Source organism: Eurosta solidaginis, chromosome 2 (genome assembly GCF_040869045.1).
Source record: "Eurosta solidaginis isolate ZX-2024a chromosome 2, ASM4086904v1, whole genome shotgun sequence".
Lineage (NCBI taxonomy): Eukaryota > Metazoa > Arthropoda > Insecta > Diptera > Tephritidae > Eurosta > Eurosta solidaginis.
Window position 1 is genome coordinate 43406547 of NC_090320.1, and position 24076 is coordinate 43430622.

General features: G+C 34.4%; 1 protein-coding gene across 5 annotated transcripts in view; it reads left to right on the plus strand.

The window, feature by feature from the left end:
• The window catches only part of stai (stathmin), a 547461-nt gene that overhangs the window by 239893 nt on the left and 283492 nt on the right, over positions 1 to 24076 (plus strand). The window contains exons 1-2 of one of the 5 annotated variants that reach the window (XM_067765149.1): positions 15759 to 15859; positions 16421 to 17229. The exons of 2 other annotated variants lie outside the window; for them this stretch is intronic. In XM_067765149.1, the coding sequence (XP_067621250.1) occupies positions 17154 to 17229 (76 nt within the window). In that variant the 5' untranslated portion in view covers positions 15759 to 15859; positions 16421 to 17153. Of the gene's footprint in view, positions 1 to 15752; positions 17230 to 24076 lie in introns of those variants that run through there. 2 more of the 5 variants (XM_067765148.1, XM_067765151.1) reach the window with 2 other exon arrangements.

The following is a 24076-nucleotide window of genomic DNA, read 5'->3' on the forward strand; positions in this document are numbered from 1 at the left end:
ATGGAGTTTTTTCCATACCATACCTTATATATATGTTATGTAACTGATGATAAAAGGCTTTAGAGTTAGCAGATCTCGCAGAACAACGTGATATTTAAATGTGATTTCTCAGACGAAGTGATTTTTATCCATGATTGTGACTTAACACCTATAAAATAGCAGTATGATTTAAATACGCTTTGAGTTCGCTTTTCCATGGAAATAAACAACGCTGTCACAATTCACTACGATGTCTACCGCTACTTAGTTTTAGTACAAATCTCCTGTGACGAGAGCTGTGATTGAGACTGTGACTGTCATCACTGGTAAGCGTGCTTGCGAATGATACGCAGAAGCCGTCACAATCCGTTAGTCATGGTGTTTTCTCTGAAGTTGTCGCTGTGATATATAGAGGATATCATACTTAAGTCATTGTAGGGCACGCTCCATCTGAATTTCGGTTACCGGTAGTACTGACAGAGCAGAAAATTGCACATGAGTTAAAAAGAGCTACCTTTTTTCACTTTATCATATTATAGAAAGAATATTGTTCCCTTAGGACATCTACAGGCAGGTCTATCAGATTCGCAATTAGACGATTTAAACTTTTACCCCAGCTCTGCGTTAGCACCCTTTCTTAATCAAGCACTTTTTCATTATTCGGTGAGTGCTTTCTGCCTAGAGCCCTTTCTTTTATTGCTCATAATTTTCTCCCACTTTCTCTCGTATTTTCTTACAATCATACATTTATTCATGCCTTTTAAGTCAACGACAATGTAGAACGATTAGTACGACTTTGACAAACATAAAACTCACATAACTACAAAAAAATGTGCATATGTATGTGTTTGCCTCTCGCATTCAGTATTGGTTTTAGAAGCTCCTTACTTCCTACTCCAAAGTTACTGTCTGCATTCCGAACTGAGCTATGACTAATCCAATTGTTATATGTAGTTGTTAAGCTATTACGTACATAAATACGTAATACGTAGATTTTCAAACGAATATTTAACATTCAATTCGAATTGATGAGAAATTCATAACTAAAGAGCAGCAGCGATTTGTTGGTTTTGAGGGATAATGACAAATGGGAAATGAGAGAATGTGTGTCGATTGGAGAGATGAGATTTTAGTATGTGATTGAGGCTTGAGAGAAATTGTTTTCGAATTATTGTTTCATATATAATTTGGTTCGAAAAAGATTTTTTCGAAGTAGTATTGCCAGATCGGTCCCATTTTCAAAAATGTCAGAATTGCATAGTATATAAATAATTTGAGAAACAGAGCTCAGAGTGTTTGAGAATTCATTTATTTTCCTAATACTAGATAAAAACTTCCGTTCTAATTACAAAGAGAAAACAGAAGTAAGCCCTGTCAGAGCGAGTATCTAATTTAGCCATATTCATAGTCAATTTTGATAGCCTATCGAAAACTATTCCACCAAAGAGTGTCCATTCCCATCGTACACCAGGGCCCCTATTATGAGAATTTTTCGATCTTCGATCTTCGCTGGCTATCGAACATCGAAAATCGAATTTGAAATTGGTATTATGACATCTAATCTCTGTCGAAATTTTCGTTGTGTATCTAATTTTGAAGCGAATAGAAATTTGTTGTCGACGCTGTATCGAATTAGAAGAAAATTGTTTCAAACGTAAGTTTTTTGTGTTTATTTTCTACTTTTTTGCTACCTAATAGTAATTTTAAACTAATTGTATTAATCGTATATATTGTAGGATGCTTTATTTTTAATAAAATTAATATCTACACAAAAATTATTTAAAAGAAAATGTTATATTTTCATGATGCAAAATTGAATAATAATTAAAATTTTGGAAATAGAAAAATCAATATTGAAAATTTAAATATTGTAAAACATATTAAAATTATAAAGTTCAAAGTAACATAATTACAAAGTTAGATAAGAATAATTGAGTCAATATAATTTAAGTCCCCTTCATATAGATTCAAGGTCGTGAATACAAAACAACTGCTTGAAAGACTGGTTTCAAAAATTGGACAAAATCCGTTTATAACAAAAGGAACTTGCAGAAAGGATCAAGTGGAAAAAATTCCAAGTGCATTCTCGTGCCCGATGCTCAGTTGAGACAATCCCTAGCGCAAAATCTGAGAATTGTTGCCAATTTCAAAAAGGTTGGAATAGACTTGGCTCTTGTGCATTGTTGCAGCCATTCATCTTTACTGGATAGCAAGGCCATGAACGCTTCTATGGTCATTATGAAGTTTAGTTTTTAACACATGTAACAACATGTTTAGAAAGTTACAATGTTTAGAAAGCTACAATTACGCGTTGAAATTCATTTCAGCGTTTTATACTTCTAGCTAGTTGCAGTACTTACGCTTTTTTCTTCATAATAAATAATTTTGCTTTATATGAATTATTTCAGGCTTGGCTGATCCATTTATTTTGGTGCAAATGAAAGAATTCAATTCACCATTCTGCCCAACGTTTCGCTGACAAATTTCAGGATCATCAGGGGCAACTCTGTTTATTTTTAAAAAACAAAAGACATATATCAATTATACATTCGCACAAACAGAAGAAATAAATGCACTTGCATTTTCGCAATACTCACTACAATATTAAACAATTATATTAGAGCTTAAAACTAGTACCATCAGTACCACTTCTTGTGGTAGTCTTGTCTAAACTAAATTGCTGTTCATTTTCTTATGCATAACAAATAAGCTGAAGCTATATTATCGGTGTCCTCTTTTTTGTTTATCGTCTCCTTCCTTCTTTGTAATATTCTTAGACTCTCTAATGTGTATCGCGTTATTTCTCTCTTTTCTTTGTCGATGATTCTGGTGTTGGTAAAGTCAGCTGCGTGGCCACTACTTAAAATGTGTTGAGCTAAGGCTGTGCTTTGTTTTTGCTTCTTTATATCCGATTCATGTTCGACTAAGCGGACGCCTAATGCTCTTTTTGTTGTTCCGATATACACTTTATCACAGCATAATTTTGCTTTTGTACTTTTCTGAAAGGTTGAATTTATCGAATTTCGAACAATGACACTAGTCTTGATCGAATGAGTGTCATAATACCGAATGAAAATTCGTTCGATCAGCTCTTTCGACCACAGTCGAAGATCGAATTTGTCTCATAATAGGGGCCCAGGTCATCTATTAATTTTAACAATACCGACACCTTCATCTACAAACTAAGGAAAATTGCAATGGATATAGCTAATTCACAATATGAGATTACTCTGAAGATGGCGCAGCTCCGAAACGTGTACGCCTTCAAACAAGATTTGACAAGAGGTGGCGAAAGATCAATATCATCATCGATCACCTTTATCTTTGAGCTAGGGCTCGAAAAGAAAACCTGAATTCAAATGAATAACGACTTGGTAGTTCTAGGAACCCAGTTGCACCACCAGGAGTAATTAGACAGCCCCTGAATAGGAATCTCGGGCGCTATTATGCGTCGGGTATAGTCCGACACGGGAGTGCTGTTGCTTGTTGTGGTTGTTTTCGCTGTAATTTGCGACAACGCGTCCTGCTCGGGCGCCATTTATTATGCGGTAAGTTTTATCGTATTCTGAGTTAGCACTCCAGGTCAAGTACTGAATGGAAACATAAACATTTGGAAGGCTCTTAAGCTAGCCCAACCTTTTCAGCCCAATCAAAAAACGAGACCGTACTAAACTGCAAAACATTTATTACTAATTTAGTACCGGTTAATGAAATTTATTACCCTTGTATTTTAAAAAATATCGAGGGTTGGGATAGCTTAAGTTTAAGCCAGCCCAACCCATATGCACAATCAAAAAACGAGACCGTACTAAACTGCAAAACATTTATTACTAATTTAGTACCGGTTAATGAAATTTATTACTCTTTTATTTTAAAAAATATCGAGGGTTGGGCTAGCTTAAGTTTAAGCCAGCCCAACCCATATGTACAATCAAAAAACGAGACCGTACTAAACTGAAAAACATTTATTACTAATTTAGTACCGGTTAATGATATTTATTACTCTTTTATTTTAAAAAATATCGAGGGTTGGGCTTGCTTAAGTTTAAGCCAGTCCAACCCATATGCACAATCAAAAAACGAGACCGTACTAAACTGCACAACATTTATTACTAATTTAGTGCCGGTTAATTAAATTTATTACCCTTGTATTTTAAAAAAATATCGAGCGTTGGGATAGCTTAAGTTTAAGCAAGCCCGACCCATATGCATAATCAAAAAACGAGACCGTACTAAACTGCGAAACATTTATTACTAATTTAGTACCGGTTAATTAAATTTATTTCCCTTGTATTTTAAAAAATATCGAGGGTTGGGGATCACGTTTAATGCTAATTAAATACCGACCGGACAGTAATAAAGTTATAAGCAATACTTATGTATATGATTCGATCTATGGAAAGGGGGTTTTGGCCCCTAACTTAAAATTTTGGGGATTTTTGGGAAATTATGAAGATGCACTTTTTGTATACTCGAGCAGACCTACAACTTGATGTATAGATCGCAAGAAGCATTCTTAAACTTTTTTTATTTTGTCACAGTTTTATTTATAAGTTCTTTTATATCAGTAATAAAAATAATACAATGAATGGTGTTTTGTATTTGTTTTCAAAGTTTTATATCGAATTATCTTGGTGTATATTGTATATGTACTAGAGATATACGCCGCCGATAAACGCCGCCGCCACCGCCGATTTTGGTCGTTTTTTGCACGCCGCCGCCGAATGTCAAAAATATCGGCGCGTCGGCGCGGCGTCCGGCGCGTTACTATATTTTCTCGTTTAAGACTGTTTAGGCCATTTATTCTTCATGTCGAAAATTGGTCGGATATGGTCGAAAGTGGTATCAACGGATGCGCATCACTGCCAGTTATAAGAAACTAATTGCGAAATTTAACTCTTTATAACTATTCAAAAGTTATTTAAAATAACAGGCGCTTTCGATGTCAGCTTAACACGGACTTTGCATCACCCAATTCAGCAAGTTATTAAAACAAAACACTAAAAGAAAAGTTATATAATAAATTTATATGCTCACTTTGCATTTTTGAAAAAATTAATAATGAGGAATTAATCCAAATAAAATGACCCAAGGCGAACATGTTTTTAAATTGTCCTCAAGAATAAGCGAAATCAGTGATGCAAAATCCGTTAGTTTCTAGGGCCATAACACTCCTTTGAAATTATTCTTACCTCATATTTAAGTTGAGGATATATGTACTTATGAGAAGGGTTTGAAAAATCACTAAGTCTTGCATTTAAACATCTGTTGTTTATTTGCGAAACTATACAATAGCGTCTGAAATGTTAATTTGGATTTTCACACTTCATCCTTCAACACCCAAGTCTCCCGGTTTGACATTTCCTAAAGTTGGCGGCCCTATCCAAAACTAGTCCCTTGGAGTGAATCAAATTTATTATAGCCTATCAACCAAGTTTAAATATCACCTACACGTTACGGCTCCTTTTACAAATGTGAAAACGTAGGCACATATATCTACCAGGTGAGGCTTTGTCCTTCGCAAGAACACTCAAAGTGGTGAAGCAAAAGCTTTCCCAAGACAGTGGAACTAATGACCGTGTGTGATACTACCCTAACGTAGTGGACAGTCGAACTGGTCTGAAAACTGAAGCTACGCCGTCATCCATAATGAGCTCCTATATCGTAAGGCCGGAAAACAGTAGTTAACAACTTTCAACTTAAAATCCGTCGACTTTCATTCTAAATTTGATTTAACGAATACTATTGAGGTCAATGTTGTGAACACAAACGTCTGCAATCTTTGTTCTACATTTTAAAAATTTGTAAAATTTTAATTAAGTAGATGCGCCCAGGATTATACGATTTTCACCCATGATGCAATGACATCCACTTAGACTGCTTATGATTTCGAGGGCGGCATCCTTGGCCGAATAGTCACTCCCTAACGTTTCAATGTGTTTCTCTGGTGTAGCTCGGCAGCATAGCGCGACAAAAGCATCCGTTGGAAAGTCTTCGGAACTACGCCTAGATCTTCTAGGAAAGTGACGTCGACGAAGGTATGAGTTCGAAGTCGCAGTCCTATAGCTTCTGTACTGGCATATGGTGTGAGGCTCAGGAGGCGTAGTAGCGACTGGTGGTAGGGATCCCTACTGGTCGCACATCGGGAATTATAGCTCTTAAAAACAGCCGAAAAAACTGGAGGCGCCCTGTGCCACGAGAGTCATGAGTATTAATAGACCATTAATAGCAACCCTAAGTCGCCTTTATGCGTGACCACCAAGGAGCGACAAATGATTTAAAGAAATTGTGTTCGCGACGATTATTAGGAGTTAACCCTAGGTGAAACTACGCTTTGCACGAGATATACAGGCAAAAGTGTGACTTTTTTATGTATCCCTATTTCTTTTCAGCAGACGCAGCAGTACCAACTCCAAAGACCGGGGTTAGGTTCGAAGCCTCTCTGGAGCAAGCGAACGAGGGACAAACCCTTCGCAAGGAGCTACTCCTGGAAATTTTTGAACGGTCTTTTGATGCAAAAACCCAGGATCTTTCCTTAAATACATATAAACAAAACCTTTCCTAAATATTATTTTTTTAAGTAGAAAAATCAAGCTTTTAAAGTAAGAACACCGGCGTGCGCCGGCGCGCCGCCTACGCCGCCGCCGATAAAGTGATCGGCGTAAACCTCTAATATGTACATCCAATTTTTCTGTAAAATGAAATTTTTAGCCTTTGTTTTAATGGAATATACATATATAACATTGGTAAAAGATAAAAAAAAAAAACTCAAATAAAATTATTTAAGTAGGTACGTTGTTCGTAATAAAAATTGTATATGCTTCGAATATTTTTAAACGTCCGGGAGCCCTGAAATGGTGAAATTTGCGGGGCAGATAATTTCTTTAGGTTCCAACTTTATTTTTTACTAATACAAATACAATGTAAGATAAAACCCGCGACTCTAAAGTGATTGTCTGCAGGTTTACTTAAATGCAAGTATTTAACAGCATATGTTTAAATAAATCTTCAATTAGAAATGGTGCATTAATGTATAAATATGAACATAAATTTTTACAAACTTTTTATTTACATAATGTTAAGTGATATTAAAGATCTTTTATATATAGTTTTCAAAGTGAGCTTTATATATATTTACGCTGAGAATTTCGTTAAAAGTAAACTTTTAATATGATCTTTAAGAAGTGGTTTTCTTTTGAATGTATTTGGCAAATTGGTCAAGGTTATTGGCAAGTTATTAAAAAGTGCAGGAAGCGACACGATCAAAGATTTGTTATTGTAATTATTTAGAAACTTTGGTACTACTAGTCTTTTCTCTAGGCGCCTTCATGTGCAATGACTGTGATATAGTGGGACCTGAAAGTCATTTTCATCATAAAATTCATTTAAAACCGTTAGTTTGAAAATGGAATTGGCATCCAGTAGTTTTAATGCTCTATTACGTTGAACATTTGGTGCGTATAAATTTTTCTTCTTGGCCAGAATTTTCAGAATGTAGTTTTGACTTTCCTGCAATATGCTCTATACTGCTTTCGTGAAATTTGAGGTTTAAATCTTATAATTGAAGGTATGACAAAAAACCCTATTTTCTGAAAAATTTTTACAAGATATCTAAAAATTGGAGGACTAGATTGCGTTCAAACACACATATGGACAGACAAACAGGCGGACATGGCTAAGTCAACTCAGCTCGTCATCCTGATCATTTCGATATGCTTATTAGAACGACTTCAGAATCAGAGTTCCTGATATTTTTGTAAATATGAGAACTGGCAGATGTAGGTAATTCCACTTTGTGTAGCAGTAACTTCTATTAAGCCTGATTACATTGAACACAACGACTGCAGACCACAACCACAATAAAGCAAAGCTTGATGACAAACGTAGTCAAACATTGGATCTTGATTACTTACAATGCAGCAGCCCCAAATATAAATTACAGAAAGCAGTAGCGAAAATTTTAGAAAAAAAAATTGATTATGTTTAACAAGTGTCCAAGAGAGAGAATTTAGCTTATTTAATTTGTTATTAAATTCTATTTTAGTTTTTATTGACAAAATAAAAAGGATGCCACTCACTGTCGCTACCTTCAAATATAATAAGGTTTAATCTGACTACAACGACATTCGTAACTGATTGTCGTGCTGCTCTGTGCCGCCGAAAATAACGACCCTCATAAGAACATGTGTAAAAGTAATTTGATAGATGTCGCTTTGTAGCCGCCGTCGTGAATGTAATCAGGTCTTTTCCCATTCAGCAGTATATAACACGGAATAAATTAACCCAGCTACTCAGATTTATATGCAGTTACTGAGGTGAGTGAACGCTCTTATAATATATGAACTGTGATTTAGACGAGAAAAAAGCCATCATCCGGTGGCAAAATCCTGAGCCAGATAAATAATTTTGCATGTAAATGCATCAACAACGATTTGAGCCAGATATATCCAGATAGAAGTCTGGTTCAATTTGTGAGCCAGATAATTTGTTAATTACTTCTTTTTAGTTTGGCAACGCTGCCTTTAATAAACCTCCTTTTTCAAAAATAGATGTCGCTGCTTAACCTTTCGCCGTATGAGTTTAATGAAAAACAGCCGCGACATCTGCCTATCACATTTCACGTGTGCGAAAATTTCACGACATCTGCTTCTCAAGTCTCTCAATGATCCAGAGCATTCCCGTGAGAAATGAGCGTGAGCCGGAGCTGTAAAACTCACTGAAGGACGGCAAAAATGAGTCCTTTCCTCGCGTTTTACATAATTTGGCACTAGATAGGTTCATGGCGAAGCAGCGTCACCTATCTTTGAAAAAATCGTTTGATCAATGGTTATTGCCCAAACTAAACAAATTAGCCATCATTCGGTGAGTTTTCTAGCACCGTGTCACGCTCCATTCTTATGGGAACGCTCTACAGAAGCAGTTCCTGAAATCTTTGTATATACACTAAAAAAAAAAAGGATCACTATCATTTTAATACACGATGTGCAAAAATGAAACTATAAACGGTATCATTTTCGTGGTATCAATGCAACGATAAATATTATAAAAAGTATAATTAAAAGTATCAATTTTGTATCTTGACTATTGATTTGCCCATGGAAAATATTTGTTTCCCCCTTAAAATGTATCAAAATGATAACTGTATAAATTTCCTAGTTTCATTATGATAACATATAATACTAGATTGATTATAAAACGCATTACATTTGTATGTCGTCTATTAACTTGACAAATACAAGTATCAAACTAATATTTCGAAAATGTCAATAACATAAGATCATTGATGACAAAAAAAAGATAAGCAAAAATTTCACTTTGATGCCTAGACGGCATCGCCTTGATGATAACTTTTTTTGTGAGTGTATGCGTTGTGATAGACAGGTGCCGCTGTTGTGTTTCATTCCACACATAAAAGGCCAGTCACATAAGATTTTTGATGCAGCATGGTGCGCTGACAGATGAGTAGGTATGTATTGTATTACTTACTGACAAATATACAAATAGCGTATCACCAGCGCCATCTGACATGAAAAAGTAGCGTACTTTCAAAATTGCAAACAAAGCCAAAGAAGAATTTGAAATTGGTTTTGGCTATGCGTGTTTCCAGACTTGGCAAGTGAAATTATTTTTCCCACTCTTTGGTACTTTTCTAACATTTTTTACAATTAAAAACTGCATTTTAACAAACGAATGTTTATAACAATGCTTCAAAAAAAAATTATGTGAATGGAAAAGCCGAAATAATTTTCAGCTGCTAAGTCTGCAGTTCTTTTATGTTTACAAACGCAACATCTTGCGCGATTGTGACGATGTTCGCTTTTGCATCAAAATTCATGAATGAGAAATTTCATCGTGACGCGGCAATAAGGCTAATGGACAGGCAGAGACATCTACTTTTGAAAAAGTCGGTTTATTACTTTTGAAAGTACTCTCACGCATGTACTCTATGGAATACTCACAAACAAAGCGAGAGTGGGATCACCTACTCCTCTCCTAGGACATCGCAATGTTAATTGCAGCACATTTTTTATATGAATACAGATTAGTTTTGGAACACTCCTATACTCCTAAAGGAGTATTCCTTACACTATATATGGAGTACTCACGTTTTTTGAAGGGGAATCAAATTATCTGGCTAACAAATCGAAATAAGCCATCATCCAGTAAGTTTTCTAGCACCGTATCACGCTTAATTCTTACGAGAATGCTTTAGATCAATGGAATACTTGAGAAGCAGAGGTCGTGATATTTTTGTACATATGATTTGTTAGACAGATGTCGTCATTGCATCTCATTTAACACGGCTAAATGCCAAGCAGCGCCATCTATTTTTGAAAAAGTAGGTTTATTAAAGGCAGCGTTGCCAAACAAAAGATAAGAAACTCACAAATTATCTGGCTCACAAATTGAGCCGACCTCTATCTGGATTTATCTGGCTCAAATCATTGTTGTTGCATTTACATGCAAAATTAGTTATCTGGCTCAGGATCCTTGCGACGGGATGCTGGCTATGGACATCTATTTGGATTTATCTCGCTTCAATCATTAGCTGTGTTTTTTTTACATCTATGGACTTTTACACTTAAACTTTATATGGACTGCTAAGCGTCAAACTTTATCTACTCTTCTGAAATTTCCGCGCATAAAATTAGTACTACTAAATTTCAATACGCATTATACTCAGATTCAACTGAAATATGTGTCTATGTTTCACCTCTACACTAATTCTATGTATCACCTCTGATTTACTGGGGGTGTGAACACTGTGATAAAATACGAACTTTGATTTTGAAGAAAAAAATTGAGTCCTTTCCCCGCGTTTTACATAATTTGGCACTAAATAGCTACATGATTAAGCAGCGCCATCTATCTTTGAAATAGTCTTCATCATTGGTAGTGTCCAAACAAAGCAAGTTATCTGGCTCAAATTATCTCGCACAAATTATCTGGCTCAATGAAGGTGTGTCCGAACTAAAAATTAGAACTTAGTTGTGTGTCCAAATTAAAAGTTGGAACCTAAAGAAATTATGTGCCCGAAAATTTCACCATTTCAGGGCTCCCGGACCTTTAAAAATATTCGAAGCATTTACAATTTTTATTACGAATAACGTACCTACTTAAATAATTTTATTTGAGCTTTTTTTAGCTTTTACGAATGTTATATATGTATATTCCATTAAAACAAAGGCTAAAAATTTCATTTTATAGAAAAATTGGATGTACATATACAATATACACCAAGATAATTCGATATAAAACTTTGAAAACAAATACAAAACACCATTCATTGTATTATTTTTATTACTGATATAAAAGAACTGAAGAATAAAACTGTGACAAAATAAAAAAAGTTTAAGAATGCTTCTTGCGATCTATACATCAAGTTGTAGGTCTGCTCGAGTATACAAAAAGTGCATTTTCATAATTTCCCAAAAATCCCCAAAATTTGGAGTTAGGGGCCAAAACCCCCTTTCCATAGATCGAATCATATACATAAGTATTGCTTATAACTTTATTACTGTCCGGTCGGTATTTAATTAGCATTAAACGTGATCCCCAACCCTCGATATTTTTTAAAATACAAGGGAAATAAATTTAATTAACCAGTACTAAATTAGTAATAAATGTTTCGCAGTTTAGTACGGTCTCGTTTTTTGATTGTGCATATGGGTTGGGCTGGTTTAAACTTAAGCTAGCCCAACCCTCGATATTTTTTAAAATACAAGGGAAATTAATTTAATTAACCGGTACTAAATTAGTAATAAATGTTTCGCAGTTTAGTACGGTCTCGTTTTTTGATTGTGCATATGGGCTGGGCTGGTTTAAACTTAAGCTAGCCCAACCCTCGATATTTTTTAAAATACAAGGGTAATAAATTTAATTAACCGGTACTAAATTAGTAATAAATGTTTCGCAGTTTAGTACGGTCTCGTTTTTTGATTGTGCATATGGGTTGGGCTGGCTTAAACTTAAGCTATCCCAACCCTCGATATTTTTTAAAATACAAGGGTAATAAATTTAATTAGCCGGTACTAAATTAGTAATAAATGTTTCGCAGTTTAGTACGGTCTCGTTTTTTGATTGTGCATATGGGTTGGGCTTAAGCTAGCGCAACCCTCGATATTTTATAAACTACAAGGGTAATAAATTTAATTAACCGGTACTAAATTAGTAATAAATGTTGTGCAGTTTAGTACGGTCTCGTTTTTGATTGTGCATATGTGTTGGGCTGGCTTAAACTTAAGCTAGTCCAACCCTCGATATTTTTTAAACTACAAGGGTAATAAATTTAATTAACCGGTACTAAATTAGTAATAAATGTTGTGCAGTTTAGTACGGTCTCGTTTTTGATTGTGCATATGTGTTGGGCTGGCTTAAACTTAAGCTAGCCCAACCCTCGATATTTTTTAAAATAAAAGAGTAATACATTTCATTAACCGGTCCTAAATTAGTAATAAATGTTGTGCAGTTTAGTGCGGTCTCGTTTTTTGATTGTGCATATGGGTTGGGCTGGCTTAAACTTAAGCTAGTCCAACCCTCGATATTTTTTAAACTACAAGGGTAATAAATTTTATTAACCGGTACTAAATTAGTAATAAATGTTGTGCAGTTTAGTACGGTCTCGTTTTTGATTGTGCATATGTGTTGGGCTGGCTTAAACTTAAGCTAGCCCTACCCTCGATATTTTTTAAAATAAAAGAGTAATACATTTCATTAACCGGTACTAAATTAGTAATAAATGTTATGCAGTTTAGTACAGTCTCGTTTTTTGATTGTGCATATGGGTTGGGCTGGCTTAAACTTAAGCTAGGCCAACTATCGATATTTTTTTATAATACAAGGGTAATAAATTTAATTAACTGGTACTAAATTAGTAATAAATGTTGTGCAGTTTAGTACGGTCTCGTTTTTTGATTGTGCATATGGGTTAAAATACAAGGGCAATAAATTTAATTAGCCGGTACTAAATTAGTAATAAATGTTTTGCAGTTTAGTACGGTCTCGTTTTTTGATTGTGCATATGGGTTGGGCTGGCTTAAAATTAAGCTAGTCCAACCCTCGATATTTTTTAAACTACAAGGGTAATAAATTTAATTATCCGGTACTAAATTAGTAATAAATGTTGTGCAGTTTAGTACGGTCTCGTTTTTGATTGTGCATATGTGTTGGGCTGGCTAAAACTTAAGCTAGGCCAACCCTCGATATTTTTTAAAATACAAGGGGAATAAATTTAATTAACCGGCACTAAATTAGTAATAAATGTTTCGCAGTTTAGTACGGTCTCGTTTTTTGATTGTGCATATTGGTTAAAATACAAGGGTAATAAATTTAATTAGCCGGTACTAAATTAGTAATAAATGTTGTGCAGTTTAGTACGGTCTCGTTTTTTGATTGTGCATATGGGTTGGGCTGGCTTAAACTTAAGCTATCCCAACCCTCGATATTTTTTAAAATAAAAGAGTAATAAATTTCAATTAGTAATAAATGTTTTGCAGTTTAGTACGGTCTCGTTTTTTGATTGTGCATATGGGTTGGGCTGGCTTAAACTTAAGCTATCCCAACCCTCGATATTTTTTAAAATACAAGGGTAATAAATTTAATTAACCGGCACTAAATTAGTAATAAATGTTTCGCAGTTTAGTACGGTCTCGTTTTTTGATTGTGCATATGGGTTAAAATACAAGGGTAATAAATTTAATTAGCCGGTACTAAATTAGTAATAAATGTTTTGCAGTTTAGTACGGTCTCGTTTTTTGATTGTGCATATAGGTTGGGCTGGCTTAAACTTAAGCTATCCCAACCCTCGATATTTTTTAAAATATAAGGGTAATAAATTTAATTAACCGGCACTAAATTAGTAATAAATGTTGTGCAATTTAGTACGGTCTCCTTTTTTGATTGGGCTGAAAAGGTTGGGCTAGCTTAAGAGACCTAACATTTGGAGCCGTCCTCGGCCTATTTATTACATCCGTGTGTATTTTTGGGAAAAAAGAATTAGCCTCACCTGAAGGTAATCTGATCTGAGCCTTTTATGTTGACTTATTATTTTCATTAAACCCTTGAAGCAAGCTTCAGGAAAATACCTTTCTTGGCCAGCTGTAAAGCTAAAAGGAAAAAAAATATAATTGCTCTAAAAATGGTCCGCTCTCACTTTGCCAGCAAGACTGCAGAAGGAAGTGAATTTTTCGAAATCCTGAACTAAACTTCCAGATCTTGAATTAACAAAAATAATGTCCTAACAGCCCATTTTTGGCTGGCTTGATGTCAGCTTTATTTTCAGGTCAAACCAGTTTTATTCACCACTTTCTTGGATCTTCATTCAAAGTTTCTAACTCACTTCGGCTGAAATTTGTATAGTCTTCCGCATCTTTTTCGACATTTTTGAAATAACACCTGCAGTCGCATATACGGCTTCATTACTCGCGAAGTGGGGATTGTATTTCAATACTACGAAGCAAGCCGGCATTTAATGTGGCCCAAAAAAAAATTTTTCTTGCATATCTAATGCAATAACGTCATGAAACCGAAATCATCGTTTGACATTTTCGAATATATGTATGTATAGAACTGCGAGTAAAAAAATTGCAGCAAAAAAATTGTTATTAGTTTATACCTCGTTTTTATGTATGCTAGCTGAAAAAATTGACGATGCATAGTTTTCGAAAATATTTGAAATTTCGAAAAAAGCCAAAGTTTCTACAATTTTATTTAGAGTTTTATTTAACTTTTTTAGTCAAAATATAAGCTTTAAGTTTCCTAAACTGACATTGACCTTGACAATTTTTTTGGAAAGGTGTTATAGACACTTTTCCCTGCAAAAAATTTCATTTCAACAAATGAAAAACTAAATAAATTTCTAAACAGATTTCTTAAGAATTCTCTAGTTTCCGAATTTTTATCGAATATGTTTTTCAAATTATTTTACGTAGCGCAAACTAAGGTTTTTTAATGAAAATAAAATTTTGATTTAATTTTGGGTGCTATTTGTAACTCGCAGGTGTATCTATTAATAAAAAGCGACAGCAAAAGTCAACAACAAAATTGCAAGAAAAGGAACTTTAAAATCAAACCACCACCATTTATTTCGAAATTGTACCTGCGCATGCCCAATATTCGAACGTGAGTCAAGAGAGCGCTTACCAACCCCCGAAAGGAATTTGTGACTAGAAAGCAATTGTAGGTTTTTATAATTTTTGTAGTAGTGTTTTGTGTTTGAATTTTCTGAGATGGCAGCAAATTGAGAAAAAAATATTTAAATCTAATTTCAAAAAAAAAAAATAAAAAATTAATTGTGCGAAAGTGTGTTTCGTTGCTGAGTGTTATTTTTGACAAATTTTTTAGCGCGATTTTAGGCGCAAAACGAGATTTTTTTTAAGGAATAACAACGACATGCAGCGAGTAGTTTTTTTTTTTATGTGATCTTATGTTAATTATTGTTGGTATATTTTTTTTATCGTTGTTGTTTATTCTCCACTTTTTTGCATGGTGTCAACGGTGGTGGCGTTTTTTTTTTTCTATACTCATTGCGTGAGTGTCCTTGCATTGCTCAGCCGAGGCGCCAATGCAAAAATAAAAACAAGAAACTTGTTTCGCAAAGCATTGTTTCTCGCAACCGAAAGCGCAAGGAGTAAAATATTATTTTCGAAATCCACTCACAGTAATTTTTTGCTTTTGGACTATTTCTCTCTATTAGTTATCCTGCTGACTTCTGCTCCAAAATAGCCTTCCGTTCTGGTGTATCCATACAAATCGCGGCATATTTGCAATTCAGTTTGTCTTTGTCGTTCGTTGTGCTCGTTACGCTGTTAATAAGTTTGAAGCGTTGGTAATAGGCGAATCAAAATTACATATACATACATATATTTACAAATCTCTTAAAGTAAAAAAAATTGCGTTAAAGCCTTAAGCGAAAAAAAATCCAATAGAGCCCACTTAATTGACGAATATTGAACGCTACAAAAAAATAAAATCGAAATTTGTAAAAACTCACAAAAGACTGTCGTAACAGCAAGCTTTTATAACTTGCTGTATAGTAAAGAGAGCCGTCAAACAGTACTTTTGAGACCATTTTTTAGTCCCTTTTGAGTAGTAGCAAATATAGAAATAAACCATCCAACTTGTACCACAGACGGATAATAAATATTTATAGCTTAAAAAAGTGTGTAGTGCGTAAAAGAATTTCGATTTCTTACCGAAAAACGTGCATACTTTTAGGCGTTTAAAGGTAGCAGAGAACTTTAGTGCGAAAAAAAGAAAGCATTAAGAAAAAAAAAATAAAAATAATAAAGGAAATAGAACAAAATAAATATTTTAAACTAAAGAAATATTTCTAAAAAAATTTAAAAGTTTTAAAATGTTTGAAAATTAAAAAATTTTTTAAAATTAATAAAAAAAAAACACATTGAAATTTTAATAATAATTTAATTTCAACAAATTTCAGAAACAATTTTATAAATAAAAAAAGGTGAAATTGTTTTTTTGGATAATATAGAAAAATTTAAATTTTTGACATTAGAAAAAACCCCGTTTCAACTTCAATAGCAAAGTGCGTAATTAATTTGGAAAGTTTAACATATCCGGCAATCAAATTTAAAGCCAAAATTGATGACTCCTCGCGTCGGTTTGAAAATCTAATAAACCGACTATAAAATCTAAAACAAAATCAACAGATCGACTAAATCACATACACTCTCACACTTTTTATTTAGTTTACTTTGTAATCCAATTAAGTATAGTTACGTACATACATCCGTGCGTGTGTTCCAGTGCGTAAATGTATGTTTAAACAGCGTCATACAATATCAATAATAAAATAGCTGCCCGCCCGTTGCCCGTACACGAAATCTTCTACATCAATAAAAACAGCACAATAAAGCACTTTTGCTTTAATACCGAATTCCTCCGGCTTTTGTTGTGAACGATACCATACACATAATCTCGTCATCTAGCTAACGGCCAAAGGCTATTAACATCAAAGTCAACGTCATCTCATCATCAATACAACAATAATAACTACAACAGCAACAGCAGCAGAAGCAATAACACGCCGTATAGCAGCCAGCGCTTGTTTGTTGTAAATCAATCTAAGTCACGTTTAAAATCGATAAATTTCTCTAGTTACTCTAGTCAGTTGGCTTCGTCGTAAGCGTCAGCGTCTCAGTTTAGTCGTCATTATGTTGATTGGATTAGTACGTGATTCGGTAATGCAGTGCTTCTGCCATACATGCCGGGCACCTATATTGCCAGCTGGTGAGTGAAAAATGTTTTATATGATATTAGCTACCAAATTGTTTATTATGCAAAAACCATTCGCTGCACATTTTTTTGTTTTGAGTTTGAATGAAAATGAGTTTTGTTCGAATTTTACTTACTTATGACTCATAAGCATGCACGTAAAAATGGTTATCTATTAATAGAAATTATCGAAAATGTCGGAAAATCATTTCTGGTTTCCGTTCAATTGAATGGCGTCTTATATTACACTTACACTGGCCGCAAATCAGTACTTCCAAATGAGTTATTTGAAAGCGTTTACATCAGCTTTATCTCTCAAAATGTCAAACGCGGGTGTGGATCGGATGTGTAGATTATATTTGTAGGCCGATTGAGGTTAAATATCAGTCCTGTAAAGTACTGAGTACATACTTTTACTAGTACCAAATAAGTACAAGTACTCAAGTACTTCAAATCTAGCTTTGCAAACGAAAAGTCCATCATTTATTGCCTTCTAGGTCTATAAACAATGCCTGCGAAGTGAGTGATAGGTCCTTCGTAAGAGGATAACTCAGAAGCATATTGAAATCTGTTCATGTAACATTTGGCAAAGTTAGGTGATCCGCTTCAAAACCGTTCAATACTTATCAAAGTACTTCAAAATTACTTACAAGTACTTTACTTGTACTTCAACAATTCACGTACAAGTACTTCGATACTAATACTTGTACTAATTTTTCGAAGTACTTAGGTACTGATACTTGTACTGGTACTTTTTCTTTACAGCTCTGTTAAACATGACAAAAAAGTCATTTCGGAATGCGATTTATAGGAAAAATTGCGTCGCATCCAGAATTTCGCATCCAAAATTACATATTTGGACCAGCGCAAATGTGAATTTAGTCAAGTTCTCCGCCGGGACAACATTTTTTCAAATCGGGTTCATTGAATTCACTGATTTTTAACCATTTTTTATTTACCACATGCATATATTGGGCTTTGAAATTCTGTATGTTTATGATTGATTGAAATGAAAATATTATGATTGAAATATTTATGCTTGGTTTTCAAAATCAAATTTTAACATACAATTTGCTATGCCGTTGGGCAATTGTCATTTTCCTTTATTGGTCAATTTAATTATCATTTGTATGACAAGCCATTTTCATGATATGGCCAAGCCTGTGATCAATTTGGCCTAGTGAAAACCACGCATTAGTAATCTGCATCACACGAATTCACGGGGAGCAATATCCAAACGCATGCAAGAGGCCGTGGCCGTCATAGAAAGGTGGTGTGATATCAAGGACTGTCCTCAATCTTAGCCAACCTCTCCGGGTGCCTTTTACTCCGATCCGAAATACGATTTTCAGTGAAAGCAAAATACCTGGACAAGATCCTCACGTGGAATACTCATCTAGATGCTACCTTAAACAAAGCAACAAGAGCTTTCTTTGCCTGCGCTCAACTCTATGGCAAAACATGGAGACTTATCTCCTAAAATGGTATAAATAGCTGCAAGGCGCTATAACCTTCGAACTGATTCTAGGCCGAGCTTCTCGTCCCATTTGTGTCGTGCTCCTTTTAATTTTTCTTATGAATTGGCTGGACAGGACCAGAATGAATTTTCATTGAGATGCTTTTCATGGCAGAAATACACTCGAAATGTTTTTCAAATTACTGCCGAGGGGCAATCCCGCTTAGAAAAACTGTTTTTTAATCCATGTTATTTTTCTCGAGGCTTAAACCGAGGATCTTCCGTGTGGTAAGCGGAGCACGCTTTTACTGTTGTGCAGCCAATAGCCCCCCATGCTTTTTTAGTTTAGTAGCCGAAGACCACGCAAAGAGCAGCAATAAATTAAACAAACTGCATCGACAAGTTTGTATTGGCATAACGGTTGGGATGGGAACGTCCCGTGCTAATGTACTTAGTGCATTAGTGCCTTAACAGCATTCTATGATTCAGAGCCGTTCTGTGGACTCACAAAGCAAACACTAGGGTAACTAGAATTACTGATCATTTTTAATTTTATTTCACAAAGCAGTTCAGGCAAAAGACAGGCCAACTTGTTTAAACTCTCAGCAACGTAAGTATCAGCCAAACTGATTAATCTAAGCAGAGAGGACCTACGAACTCTCAGAGGGTATTATACGGGACACTGTAATCTACGATATCAGCTTAGTAAGTTAAATCTATTCAATGCACTAATAAGTCACTGTTAGAACTAGATAATGAAACGCCGGTTCACTTTCCCTGCGAAATCGTCGCTCTGGCAAGGCGAAGACTTCCACCATCCGCGTGGCATGACCATTTATCGCTTCGTGGTTTGGAGTAAAAAGCCTGAATATGTCCTTAAATACATTAAAAACCTTCACATACAGTATGAGGCTGAAAATTTAAGCACCATAGATCTAATAATATTAACAATAATAATGGTTAAAACTAATTCTAATCTTAACCAACGCATGTCGAGCTGTAAGAAATGGGCAAAAGTATTTCAAAAAATTCAAATCGATTTTTTTTCCGAAGGGTTTCTTAGATTTTCTTCCACACGAAAAACGCTTTATTTTTTGCATGTCCCTTTCGTCCGTAAAATACAAATATTTCGGAACTATAAAAGATTCGCAAAATACTGGAATTGGTAAGTCCTTGAAGATAATCTTGTATCACCTGATAATCTGGAGATATTTAGGAGATATCTTGTTTTTTTTTTATCAATTTCGAAAATAATTTCGGACCTCTAACTCACTGGAAAGTTACTTAAAAACTGATCCCAAAATTACAAACCTCGTATGAAATTTCTGCTTATATCGACACGTGCGCCACATATAGGAAAGTTTTCAACCTTTTGTTGCATTGCAACGACGTCCTTATCTAAGTTTAAAGCTTTAATTTTGTAGCTCAATGACAAGTTCCTTAAAACTCGATCGCAAGATTCCACATGCTATAATTGGAGTTTTATACTCAGCGTGCTTTGCACACAGAGTATATTGACTTTGATTGGATAACGGTTGGCTGTAAAGGTATAAAGGAATCGAGATAGATATAGACTTCCATATATCAAAACCATCAGTATTGAAAAAAAAATTGTATTGAGCCATGTCCGTCCTTCCGCCTGTCCACCGGTTAACACGATAACTTGAGTAAATTTTGAGATATCTTCACCAAATTTGGTACACGAGCTTATCTGGACACAGAATAGATTGGTATTGAAAATGCGCGAAATCGGATATAACCACCCCCACTTTTTATATATATAACATTTTGGAAAACACAAAAAACCTGATAATTTAGTAAATAATACACCTAAAATGTTTAAATTTGACATGTGGACTGATATTGACACTCTTGATAAAAATTTGAAAATTTTTTGAAAATGGGCGCGGCACCGCCCATTTGTGATAAAATCAATTTTACAAATATTATTAATCATAAATCAAAAATCGTTAAACCTATCGTAACAAAATTCGGCAGAGAGGCTGCCTTTACTATAAGGAATGCTTTGACGAAAATTTAACGAAATCGGTTAAGGATCACGCCCACTTTTATATAAAAGATTTTAAAAGGGTCGTGGACGAATAAAATAAGCTTTATCTTTGCAAAAAAGAGCTTTATATCAATGGTATTTGATTTCCCAAGTGGATTTATAACAATGAATAGGAAAAACTTCACATTTAAAAAATGGACATGGCACCGCCCCTTTTATGACTAAGCAATTTTCTGTGTTTCGGGAGCCACAACTCGAAGAAAAATTAACATATCGTAAGAAATTGGGTACACAAATTTTCCCTATAGCAAGAAATAATTCTAGAAAAAATGGACGAGATCGGTTAAGCAGCACGCCCACTTTTATATAAAAGATTTTTAAAAGGGTCGTAGACGAAAATATTAAGTTAAATCTTAGCGAAAAATAGTTTTGTACCAATCGTATTTTGTGCCATTATAACAAGAAATGGGATAAAATTCAAATCTTGAAAAATGTGCGTGGCACTGCCCCTTACAATGCATTTCCCAATGTTTCTGGAGCCATAACTCGACGAAAAATTTGGCGTTTAAGAGGAAATCCCCATAACTGAAGTAAAACTACATTATTACCCGCTCAAGGTCATTGGATTTAGCCTCTGTACCCTTTTTGCTTCTTTTAAACGAAAATTGGTTCAGAATAGAACTATATGTATATGTATTATTGCGCAGCCTTGTACAGCTGTGTATGTAATGTTCGGTCCCACCCGAACTTATACTTCTTTACTTGTTTTTGTTGTTTTGTTATATAAATATATATTTTGTTATATAAATATGAGTCCGGCGGCACCAAGTTTGTTTCTTTTATTAAACCGTATGTTGCAAGGCTCTAGCTCCACGGGAAAATAATCGAAAATAGATTGCAAGATTCGCCAATTTTGTACTGAAACTTGCGGACTAACATGAAACGGACCTAATACAGAGGAAGTAATAAAAATGTATATATGTAAATGATCTTTATTGAAATCGAGAACTTAACTGCATCCCTTTTCATTCCACTTGTTTATTTCGATTTCGCCAATTTCCGAAGCCATAGCAACTATCCCTTGTTTCAATTTTTTTCGCCGCATTGCTGATTACTCATTTTGGTTTGAGTTACTTGTAATTAAAACTTTAATCAATGCAACTTCATATCGCGTTGTTGTTTTATGTTTGTTTTTGTATTTTTCAACGATTGCAATATTTTTTTGTTTCATTTTGGCTACCATTAATGGAGATCGTTATAGTATTGAAAGTTGAAAACGAAAAACGTATGGCAAAAGGGCCGCAAAACACACAAACATACGAAAGCTACAATCGACACGCAATATTTTTATGACAAGAATAACAACAACACTTTGCATAACAAATATGAATTTACAATGCACATGCACACGAATAAAATTAACTATTGTTGTTTGTACGATATATTTGTACCATAAAGTTTAAACAAAAACAGCGAAAGACAATAGAGGAAGGAATGTGTATGTATTGTAAGCAATTGGCGACGAATGGTTCAGCGCCAACAAATAGGCTATATAAAATGTGTATTCATACTCGTGTAGTAATGCTCAGTATGTGTGGAGAGACATGTGGCGCCAATGCGACCATTGATGATGTTTATGGCGATGGCAATGACGAAGATGAGTCATATGCTAAGGCATTTTTATACCTTTCATGAAAATGAAATGGTATATTAATTTCGTCACGAAACCGAAAATTGTAAGTCCTTAAAGGAAGATAGATAGACCCACCATTAAGTATACCGAAATAATCAGGTTGAAGAGCTGAGGTGATTTAGCCATGTCCGTCTGTCCGTCTGTCTGTTTGTATGCAAACTAGTCCCTCAATTTTTGAGATATCTTGATAAAATTTGGTGAGCGGGTGTATTTGGGTGTCCGATTAGACATTTGTTGGAACCGACCGGATCGGACCACTATAGCATATATCCTCCATACAACAGATTTTTCAGAAAAAGAGGATTTTTGTAATATCTTACCCAATTTAACAGATTGAAGCTTCAAACTTCACCATATACTTTCGTATATTCCACATATTGTTGCCTGAAAAAATTGATGAGATCGGTCGTATATATAGTATATATCCCCCACAACCGATTGTTCAGATAAGGAACTTTTCGTAATTACTGCCCTATTTTAAGAGCTAGAGGCTTCAAATTTCAACGAATGCTTACGTATATAGCATATATTGTTGTCTGAAAAAATCATAAAGATCGGTGGTATGTATAGTATATATATGGTGGTATATATAGTATATATATGGTGGTATATATAGTATATATATGGTGGTATATATAGTATATATATAGTATATATATATATTTTCGCAAATTTTAGCCCCATTTTAACAGCTAGAAGCTTCAAATTTCACCGAATACTTACGTATATAGCATATATTGTTGTCTGAAAAAATCATAGAGATCGGTTGTATATATAGTATATATCACATACAACCGATTGTTCAGATAAGAAACTTTTCGCAATTTCTACCCCATTTTAACAGCTATAAGCTTCAAATTTCACCGATTGCTTACGTATATAGCATATATTGTTGTCTGAAAAAATCATAGAGATCGGTTGTATATATAGTATATATCTCATACAACCGATTGTTCAGATAAGAAACTTTTCGCAATTTCTACCCCATTTTAACAGCTATAAGCTGCAAATTTCACCGATTGCTTACGTATATAGTATGTATTGTTGTGTCAAAAAATCATAGAGATCGGTGATATATATAATATATATATGATGGTATATATAGTATATATATAGTATATATATATTTATTTTGCGATTTCGGCCCCATTTTAACAGCTAGAAGCTTCAAATTTCACCAAATAAATGCTTACGTGTATGGCATATATTGATGTCTGAAAAAATCATTGAGATCGGTGGTATACATAGTATATATCTCATACAACCGATTGTTCAGATAAGAAACTTTGCGCAATTTCTGCCCCGTTTTAACAGCTAGAAGCTTCAAATTTCACAAAATGCTTACGTATATAGCATATATTGTTGTCTGAAAAAATCGTAGAGATCGGTGGTATATATATTATATACTTCATACAAACTGTCATTTTTGCCCCTTTTTTACGGCTAGAAGCTTCAAAATTCATCAAATTTCATCAAATAGTTACGTTTACGTCATATATTTTTAAAATACGTGATTCGTAGTCATAGTTTTTACATGCAGACCACAAAAAACGTGAAGCTTTGCATCCTCACACAGATTACCTACCTATTTTTTATTTTATATTTATCTTAAAAATCGTTTAGATATGTTCAAATTTCACCAAATGCTTACGTGTATAGCATATATTGTTGTCTGAGAAAATCATAGATACCGGTGGTATAT